General features: G+C 32.6%; 1 protein-coding gene across 1 annotated transcript; it reads left to right on the top strand.

The window, feature by feature from the left end:
* Positions 1-2121: 2121 nt before the first annotated feature.
* On the top strand, positions 2122-10642 carry LOC127738148 (nuclear nucleic acid-binding protein C1D-like). Its single transcript, XM_052249289.1, has 5 exons — positions 2122-2275; positions 4259-4325; positions 8495-8550; positions 9354-9531; positions 10306-10642. Exons 1-5 carry the CDS (start codon positions 2150-2152, stop codon positions 10419-10421), a joined length of 543 nt encoding a protein of 180 aa, XP_052105249.1. The 5' UTR covers positions 2122-2149; the 3' UTR covers positions 10422-10642.
* The last annotated feature ends 540 nt before the right edge of the window (positions 10643-11182 follow it).

Consider the following 11182-nt stretch of genomic DNA (forward strand, 5'->3'; position numbering starts at 1 on the left):
AGACTTAACTGTATCTATTGTATCCTTTATCTCAAGTTCGATCGGATAGATGCGTTCAACATAGTCACCAAATTGTGAATTATTCATTGAGAGAACATCATCTATAAAGCGGAAAGTAAAGTTAAAGGATATTGCTAACTTCTTTTCTTTCTCCCTAAGAAGTTTCTGTACGAAATCAGCCTCATATGAATAAAGGACCAATTCGGCAATAAGAGGGGCACAGTTTGTCTCCATGGGAATGCCGATTGTTTGTTGAAAAAACACGTCCTTCAAACGTAACAAATATGTTGTCAATCAAGAAATCAAGCATCTTGATAATGTCAGATTCAGAAATTTTTTTGTTAGAATCAGAGTTATGTTTTACAAAGTAGGATTTATTCCTCTCTAAGACAAGATACTTGTATCTACGTTGGCCATTCTTTTTTAGGGCACAAAGCAGGACCAACTCTTTCAATATGTCTTTTAGTTTGGACTGGGGAATACTTGTGTAAAGTATAGAAAAGTCAATGTTTTAATACTATTGCAAGATGAAAGAGTCTTGTATTGTATGTACTCTAAAAGATCCTTGGATTTTTTTAGTATCCACATCTGATTCACGCCACCTCTAAAATACTAGTAGGTAGTTTCACAATAACTTTGAAGCCCGGCTTTGATTGCTGATAAAATTGATGTTAATAATTTAGAAAGAGGTAGTGTTTCATATATATGTTTTTAGTATTAGCAAGATATATGTATATGCTAGAGTTAAATGTGGTTTTTTTATTTGTTATTGCACATGTTTTTATATTCGATGAAAAGCTCATTAGAGCTTATGTTGTAGTATGTTTAGAAACATGCTAGAGTCGCACCAGCATATAAAAAGGGGGATAAACATAAACCGGTCAATTAAAGACCTATCTAATTAACTTGTATTTGCTGCAAGTTAATGGAGCACATAGTAACATCACATATTATGAAACATCTTGAATCAAATAACATCTTGTACGACCTCCAACATGGCTTTCGGCACTCTCGATCTTGCGAAACACAACTTCTCTCCTTCATCCAAGAACTTCAATCCACAAACAATTCAAATACACAAACAGATCTTATAATAATAATCTGGGGTTCCACAAGCTGATCTTGATGCAGCTGCGAAATGGGAAGTGGACTGGCTGATGGCCTTCCACCCAGACAAGTGTAATGTTCTCTCTGTCACAAGTAAACGTCAGCCTTTACAACATAATTACACTCTTCACAATCATATTTAAGAAACTGTTACATCTGCTAAGTACTTAGGCATCACACTACAATCAAACCTAAAATGGGACAAACATATAGATGACAATATCTCGAAAGCAAACAAAACACTCGGCTTCCTTCGAAGAAACCTGAAAACATCTAATCAAAACATTAAGAGCCAGGCATACCAAGCACTTGTCCGTCCCAAACTCGAGTACTCTTGCTCGGTTTGGGACCCCCACACTTAAGAATCTATCTCGAAGATAGAGATGGTTCAAAGGAGAGCTGCTCGGTATGCCTGCAACAGGTATCATATAACACTAGCAATGTATCAAACATGCTCAATACACTCAACTGGTCACAATTAACGAAACGCAGATTACGTGCACGCCTGGTTATGATGTACAAGATCACACATCATCTTGTTGCTATACCATCTAGCACAATTCTGATCCCATCAGACTCAAGAACCAGAAAACATCATTCTCACACCTAGACATATTTATACATCCAAAGACTCGTACAGATTTTCATTTTCCCCATACACAATAACGCAATGGAATCTATTACCAACTACAGTTGTTAATTCACAAACAGTCGACTCTTTCAGAGAGCAGCTTACATATGCACTCTCATTTAAATATCTTCATCTCCTGTACATAGTTTTACTAATCACTACGCACAGTTTTTGTATATAACTAAAATATTAACTTGTTTAAATAAATAGGCCACGTATGCACCAGTTATTAATCATCTTTATTAGATGGAAAACTGGAAAACTTAAAGAAGAAGGATGTTTGTCAATATGCCGAGTTTTACTTACTACTGTGTCTTAAGTTTCGGAAATATGTATCTTGATTAATCCGTCATTGGTATTTATTTATGTTTTATTCAAGAAAAGATAACTCTAAAGATTTACAAATCAGGCATGGATAGCAGTGGAATACCAAAGGAGATGAAAGAAAGGCTTACAGCTTTTGATCTTTCACTCACAGAGGTAGAAAAGACCTTGAAGTATCTAGTCGATGTTCCCCAAAATGAGCTAAACGAAAAGGTGAATTGTACATGTTTAATCCATGACAGATGTCCTATGGCTATGCACTATGCCAGACTATGGCCAAGTTATATATAAAACAATGAAACCAGAAAGCGCCGTTGTCTTTTCAGAAAATTAGTTTTCTGAACAGATTTATCAGGTTGAAGTAAAACCCTTCAAATGGAGAAATTTATCCCTCTTGGGATTCTGTGTTTAGAGCAATTTTCTTATTTGGCCACCCTCAGAGACCGACACATCTTCATCTAATCCCTACAGGAATTACAGATAACTATCACTCAAAAATTTATGTGAGCCATTTTACTTAACATGCTTGATATGGCATAAATTTATAAATTAACAATTTTCTCTAAATGTTTTATTATTTTAAAACTGTTCTCGCCTTTTAGTATCCTGCCATGGTAATGTGATGGCTCAAGTAGGATATACGGTACTATAGTTCCGGCTTTTATAATAAATTTATACACGTATGTATTCATGGGCAGTAAATGTATTCAAATTATACAATGAAAAAAATAAATGACTGGTAGGCAGGTTGACATGTCGACAGGTTGACAATGTGTTAAAAATGCAAATATTTTTATGGGTGACTGGTTGACAGGTTGACAAGTTGACAAGTTGACAATGTTAAAAATGTAAATACTTTTATGGTTGACTGGTCAACAGGTCGACAGGTAGACAAGTTGACAAGTTGAAAATTTAATATAGTGAAAATTGAAGTTATGGTTGACAAGTTGACTGGTTGACAATTTGAAAGAATTTATCTAGTGTAAAATAGTATTATTGGTGACTGGCAGACAGGTCGACTGGTTGACAATATGATGGGGAGAAATGAAAACTTTAATAGTGGTTAACAGGTCGACAGGTAGACAGTTATAAGTCAAGACATAATAAAAAGGTTAAAAAACTGAACTGTTAAATTAAACCTGTCAACCTGTTAACCATGACACTTGTCAACCTGTCGACCTAAACACTTGTCAACCTGTCGACCTTTCAACATGTCGACCTGTCGACCTTAACACTTGTCAACCTGTCGACTTTAACATTTGTCGACCTTTCTAATGTCAACCTGTCGACCTTTTAGTCTGTCAACTTATGTACATATAAACTGATTTACTTCATAAGTTAAACCGAATTACATTTGTACTTCTCTGTTCTTCCGATGGAACTACAGTACCATTCATCCTACTTGACCCAATGTGATTTGATACTTTCTGAAATGCTTCATGTATAGATTATATTATATGGATGTGATGCAATAATTTGCTTGAAACAAAATGGTATTTAAAAATTCTCTTTTTCCCAGGATGCTATATTATATGAAATTTGTGGGGAGAAAGCAAAATCACAAAACATTATGGTAATACCAGTCCACCAAACACACCTAAATATATTACACATGTATGTTTTGTATTATTATTTATATATTTGATTTGCCTTTGAACAACATGAACAAGATGAATATGTAAATAAATTCTTCTTCAAACATGCCAAATGAAAAAATACAGTTTGAAATATGGATACAACTGTTGACTTAAAAGTTTATGTCGAACTTGAAACTTTTAATACTGTCCACCAAATTTAATTTTATAACTGTTAACTTTAAAATATGAAAGACCGTAAGATAAAACACAATGAAATATCCATTGTGATTTGGATACAAATCTTGCTTACATTGTCTAAAAGTTCAATCAACTTGTAATATATGTAATATAATTATATACATGTACATGTACTGTAAATTCAGAAATTTTGGAATGTTTCAATTAATGCTAAAAAATGGGACAGCATAGGTCTATCAAAATAAAAACTTGCATTTTACATTTTGACAGCATTATGGCAAGCAGCATTCCCTGAAATCCAATATATTTTAATTTCACAATCGTATTATAAATGCACTCAGAAATTTCTTAATTAATTGTTGATTTAATACTCTGCATTCATTGTAGTTTATTCTTAATAGTGTACTTTTATATCTTTCAGATGACACCATTAGACAAAGCAAAACTTGATTTGACAGGAGCATATACCATCAACTCATTGTTCTGGAGTAAGTGTTAACATTTTACATGAACATTAGATGACAGTAAGAATTATGATAATTAAACAAAATTCTGTGAGGTCTTAATTCCATTTAGGATGAGTTTTGTTAGTGAATAAGACTGAAAAATGGTAAATACAATGGAGGTTTAAAATCAGGTTGCATGTAAACAGAATTGAGAGTATAGAGTCCAAGGCTTCCAAAATGGTCATATTTACCGGACAAATATAAATTTATCGGACATTGTCCGACTGGGCCAAACATGAAATGAACACCCTACGTGGGTTTGTCATTTCAATGTTCATGTAATTCAGAAAAACCAACCATTTTGACTTGACCTTGTGCCTTAAACAGACACACTTTTCCAGTCATAAAAGTGACAGTATTCTATAAACAGGCCCTACTATAATCCCCTCTCATTACAATCAAGGTTAATTAAGTGTCTAACAGGTGAGATTTACCTGTGATCACCTGTGTCATGGTAAACTATTTCTACCGGACATCATTGTCATAAATCGATCTTTTTGGAAGCTATTTTTATACGACCGCAAAAATTAAAAATTTTTTGGTCGTATATTGGTATGACGTTGGCGTCGTCGTCCGGCGTCGTCCGAAGACACATTGGTTTTCGCACTCTAACTTTAGTTTAAGTGAATGGATCTCCATGAAATTTCACCATAAGGTTCAATACCACGAAAGGAAGGTTGGGATTGATTTTGGGGGTTATGGTACCAACAGTTAAGGAATTAGGGGCCAAAAAGGGGCCAAAAATAAGCATTTTTGTAACTTTCAGACAATAACTTGTGTGTAAGTGTATGGATCTCTCTGACATTGTACCACAAGGTTCCATATCACAAAGGGAAGGCTGTAATTGATTTTGGGGGTAATTGCCTCAAAATTTTAGGAATTAGGGGCCAAAAAAGGGGCAAAAAACAAGCATTTTTCTAGTTTCATGGCAATAACTTGTGTGTAAGTGTTTGGATATTTCTGAAATTGTACTACATGGTTCCATATCACAAAGGGAAAGCTGGAATTGAGTTTGGGGGTAATTGCCCGAAACGTTTAGGAATTGGGGGCCAAAAAGGGGCCAAAAATAAGCATTTTTCTAGTTTCCAGACAATAACTTGTGTTCAAGTGTATGGATCTCTCTGAAATTGTACTGCAAGGTACCATACCACAAAGGGAAGGCTGGGATTGAGTTTGGGGGTGATGAATCATAAGGGGGTTCAAAAAATTTGGGGGGGGGGGGGGGGGGGTTTTCTTTTTTTCCTTTTTTTTTCTTTTAAAATTTTCCATTTTAAGTTGGTTATTTCTGATTTATATTTAAAAGCAAATAATAATGATATGGTAGGAGATACACACCAAACAGGATGTGTAAATTATTATATAATAAGTATTGTGCAATAGCAAGAAATTTTCAATTGCACAGTATTGCACAATAGCAAGAAATCTTCAATTGCGCAGTATTGCGCAATAGCAAGAAATCTTCAATTGCACAGTATTGCGCAATAGCAAGAAATATCCAATAGCACAATATTGCGCAATAGCAAGAAATTGTCAATTGTACAGTATTGCGCAATAGCAAGAAATATTCAATTGCACAGTATTGTGCAAAAGAAGATACTTCGTATAAATTGCTTATTTCTTGATCAATTTCAATGGGGTTTTATTCTTGAATTCTTGGGGTTCTTTAATATGCTGAATCTAACCGTGTATTAAGTTTTTGGATTTTGGGCCCCGTTTTTAAATTGGTCCACATTGAGGTCCAAAGGGTCCAAAATTTAACTTTGTTTGATTTCATCAAAAATTGAATTATTGGGGTTCTTTGATATGCCGAATCTAACCGTGTATTTAGATTTTTAATTTTGGGTCCCGTTTTTTAAATTGGTCTACATTAAGGTCCAAAGGGTCCAAAATTAAACTTAGTTTGATTTTAACAAAAAATGAATTCTTGGGGTTCTTTGATATGCTGAATCTAAACATGTGTTTAGATTTTTGATTATGGGCCCAGTTTTCAAGTTGGTCCAAGTTGGGGTCCAAAATTAAACTTTGTTTGATTTCAACAAAAATTGAATATATGGGGTTCTTTGATATGCTGAATCTAAACATGTATTTAGATTTTAGATTTTTGGCCCAGTTTTCAAGTTGGTCCAAATTGGGTTCCAAAATTAAATTTTGTTTGATTTCAACAAAAATTGAATATATGGGGTTCTTTGATATGCTGAATCTTACCATGTATTTAGATTTTTTATTTGTGGGCCCGCTATCAAATTGGTTCATATTGAGGTCAAAAGGGTCCAAAATTAAACTTTGTTTGATTTCATCAAAAATTTAATTATTGGGGTTCTTTGATATGCCAAATCTAACTGTGTATTTAGATTTTTAATTTTGTGTCCTGTTTTTTAAATTGGTCTACATTAAGGTCCAAAGGGTCCAAAATTAAACTTAGTTTGATTTTAACAAAAATTGAATTTTTGGGGTTCTTTGATATGCTGAATCTAAACATGTGTTTAGATTTTTGATTATGGGACCAGTTTTCAAGTTGGTCCAAGTTGGGGTCCAAAATTAAACTTTGTTTGATTTCAACAAAAATTGAATATATGGGGTTCTTTGATATGCTGAATCTAAACATGTATTTAGATTTTAGATTTTTGGCCCAGTTTTCAAGTTGGTCCAAATTGGGGTCCAAAATTAAACTTTGTTTGATTTCAACAAAAATTGAATATAAGGGGTTCTTTGATATGCTGAATCTTACCATGTATTTAGATTTTTTATTTGTGGGCCCGCTATCAAATTGGTTTATATTGAGGTCAAAAGGGTCCAAAATTAAACTTTGTTTGATTTCATCAAAAATTGAATAATTGGGGTTCTTTGATATGCCAAATCTAACCGTGTTTTTAGATTTTTAATTTTGGGTCCCGTTTTTTAAATTTGTCTACATTAAGGTCCAAAGGGTCCAAAATTAAACTTAGTTTGATTTTAACAAAAATTGAATTCTTCGGGTACTTTGATATGCTGAATCTAAACATGTGTTTAGATTTTTGATTATGGGACCAGTTTTCAAGTTTGTCCAAGTTGGGGTCCAAAATTAAACTTTGTTTGATTTCAACAAAAATTGAATATATGGGGTTCTTTGATATGCTGAATCTAACCATGTATTTTGATTTTGGACATTGGACCATAATAGGTAAATTAAAAAAATTGAAGTTCTTAGACCACATTCTTTCTGTGTCAGAAACCTATGCTGTGTCAAATATTTAATCACAATCCAAATTCAGAGCTGTATCAAGCTTGAATGTTGTGTCCATACTTGCCCCAACTGTTCAGGGTTCGACCTCTGCGGTCGTATCAAGCTGCGCCCAGCGAAGCATTTTATTTTTTATTAAGATTAAAAACATTCCTGGTTTAAATCTAACTACTTTTTAGCAAAACAGATTTAGCATTTTAGACTATCAGAAAAACGTATTTAAAACTATCAGATTATAATTTACAAAGGTGGTAAAAAAGTTTAACAGACAGAACCACGTTGATTGAAATATTAGAAGTGTGCGCATGTGCACAGTGTGGTATTTATTTTTTAATAATGCGTCCGAATTCATCCAAAACAGAAAAAATTGTCATTTATACCAATATCTTACATTCATCTCAAGTATTTTCCCCAAGAAATAACTTGGAAAGAACTGATTAAACTCAATAATGCTAGATAAAAATACAAGGATTTTGCACAACTGTCTTCGTGTCTTCGTTTCGCGTTCTATCGTCGTCTAGTAAATATCCGGTATTGGAAAACGTGTTTATCAAATAACTAAGCTGGACCTCGATTGACTAATACCCTTTGTTAAGTCTGCGGATATATATGCCAATTCGAACCATGCACTATTTGAGTTCATTTATAGTTTTGGAGTTTAGTGTGATGTCCATTTTCATTGAACTAGTACACATTTTTGTTTAGGGGCCAGCTGAAACCCGTCTCCGGGTGCAGGATTTTCTCTCATTTTTTGTGGTTTTGTTTAAAAGTATATAATATAAAAACTGTTATAAAGTATTACCAAAAAGTGGATTTATTGTTGTCAATGAATAGTTTTTCTCACAATTAAACTGTCACCCATATTTGTAAGTAAAACAATCATATGTCAGCATTATCAAAATGCTTGTGTATTGATATGTTTCTCTTGCAGTGTACCTCAATGTATGTGGTATAAATCCAAAAGAACATGCTGTGAAACAGGAACTCGTAAGTTTTATATATATATATATTACAAAGAGCTTGATAAATTACAACAATTGTACAATGACAAGAAAGTGTAATAATGTTGTATTGAAATCTGCAAGGGTAATATGAAGTAAAGTTAACATTAGGCAATAAATTACCAATTAGGCAATATTGCATGATAAAATGAAGTATTTTTTAAATCAAAGATGTGAATGTTTATTTATGCAATGTAAACCTCTCATAAGATGATCAATTTGTATGAACAATATGATAAAACTTTGTTGTAGATTATCAATGTCATTAATACATTCAATTTTGTTTCAAATATATCTTATTGATAACATATTCAAATGAAATTTCGTTTATGGAATGATTGTAAGGTGTTCATGTACATGTCTGTCCGGGAGGGCTAATCTAACCCTGGTCTCATTTTCATGGTTCATTGATCAACTTTAAGTCTGTATCTTAGATACTATGAGTACTTGGTCAACTATTTTTGGTGTCTGGAGTTATTTAAGATTGTACATGTCTGTTTGGAAAGGTGCACCTGACCGTGACCTCATTTTTATGGATCATTGATAATATTAAATTTCTGTGATACTTGAAGTGAAACCTTTCTCTTAAAGACACTCAACATGAATTCAATCATGATTAATTAGCCAGTTGAGACATGCAGCATGTATACTTTTGTTAGATTGTTTATTTGAGAATTCTCCCTTATTTTAAAGAATTGAAACCATAAAAGATCAGGTTTGAAAGATTTAATAGTTGACAATGTATATTACAAAAATAATTACGATGTATTATCTTTCTTAATTTTACAGGATAGAATAAGAAGTTACATGAATAGGGTAAAAGACATCCAGGACAAAGCAAAGGCTCCAAAACTGGATAAGGGAGCAGCTAAACGATTTGTTAAGAGTTCTCTGTGGCAGGCTGCAAAGGATAAAATACAAGAGCATGTTACACCAAAAGAAAATAAAGATAAACCTATAGTTATAGGTAATTTCTTCTTTTATAAGTTTTATTGTGGTCTACTAGATACATCGCCAATATACATCATTTCAGAAACAATTAGATATCTATCTGTGTTATTGCATATGATAAACAAAATTTAAATAGCTACAAATATATACAAATAACAGCACAGTTATGTATTTTTCTTTGTTTGATATTTGCTTACTGTCCATTTAAACTTTAATTATGTTGGCTATAAATTACTCATGATAGTTAACAAAGACAATCCAAAGGTTATTGAGGAAAAATTAAGAAATGAGTACATATATTTTGCAAGCTGTTAATATTTAAGATCCAAGTTTTTATTGAATTCGACCTCCAGTTAGTTTTAGACTGGAATCTTACCGAAGCTGATCTCCCCTTGATTTATAAAAGATGTAACATTTTGTAAGTATTTGTTTTCAAGATGAACTTACGCAAAAGAATGTTTTGTATTAAGACCATGATGCAAGAGGATGACAAACACAAGACAAAAGGGACATAACACAACAAAATATTGTGATAGCAATCCATAGTGTAAGGTCTAGAATACAAGCTGATTAATTTTAATAAAAGAAGCCTCAGATCATTTTGTATGACCTTATGAATGTAAACTTTATAACAGAAAAAATACTTCACCAATAAACATCTATGGTGAATAGTGTTAGTAGATATCTCAGAGGTAATTTTTGTATTGTTTCTTTATTAGTGGATGCTCTGATAAAAAAAAATTGTGAAAGTTTTGGTACTAATTAAGTGATTTTATCATTGTTTGAATAGATGACGAAGAGCCAGAAACATCTGGATTATCCAGAAAAAGGAAGAGAGACAGCCAGACAGATGATACGCCAGTTAAACATTCAAAAAAGAAAAAGAAGAAGAAAGAAAAGAAATGAACTTTTGAAAGTGGTAATAGAAGGAAGTAATCTGTGATATCAAACCACTGTTATATTAATGAACTAGAATATAAAGTGGCACAGTCTGTGAAGATTGTAGTATTTAAAAACTGCTAATAGACTTCAAGATGACAAACAGAGGAAATTACTCAATGCATTGATACTATATGTTATGAAGACAAAGAAAAAAATGTTATCTTTATAATAAAAATGTAATCAAATATCATAGAATTTATTAATGTTAATGTACATTGTAACACATGTAGTGTTAATATATAACTATCAAAGTAGATGTAATAGTGAGTGAATGGAATGAACACTTTTATAAATTTGGTGTGCCAGAAGCACTTTTCTGTATTTACCTTCATCAGGAATGCTCACACCAAAAAATTTAAAAGCCAATGATGTTTTAAAAATACTTGAATACTTCAGGAGCTATGTACATACTAGAACATTGACAACTGAGCTGATAAAATCCTCAGGGAACAGTGCTATTTACCTAGTGTTAGAAATTGAAAATTACACTTTATGTTGCATCTGAAGCATTTTTCTGGATCTTCTGTACCCATGAATTTAAAAGCAAAGGATGTTTGAATACTAGGGGAGCTAATGTAATATGATCAAAACGGACCTAAAAAGAATAGCCAAAACCATAGAAGGTAAGCTTTGCCTGAGGTAGTTCTTGATAATTTCTAAATTATCAACAAAGAATTTAAGAGAGGTACATATAAAAATAAGAAGATGTGGTATGATTGCCAAGG

Source organism: Mytilus californianus, unplaced genomic scaffold (assembly GCF_021869535.1).
Source record: "Mytilus californianus isolate M0D057914Y unplaced genomic scaffold, xbMytCali1.0.p SCAF_4, whole genome shotgun sequence".
Taxonomy (NCBI): Eukaryota; Metazoa; Mollusca; class Bivalvia; order Mytilida; family Mytilidae; genus Mytilus; species Mytilus californianus.

Bases quoted from the DNA above. Each gene is read 5' to 3' on its own strand.
- LOC127738148 (XM_052249289.1), top strand. From the start codon at position 2,150: ATGGATAGCAGTGGAATACCAAAGGAGATGAAAGAAAGGCTTACAGCT. The intron at 2,276-4,258 runs GTGAATTGTACA...TATATCTTTCAG, and splicing joins AAAATGAGCTAAACGAAAAG to ATGACACCATTAGACAAAGC. The intron at 8,551-9,353 runs GTAAGTTTTATA...TTAATTTTACAG, and splicing joins ATGCTGTGAAACAGGAACTC to GATAGAATAAGAAGTTACAT.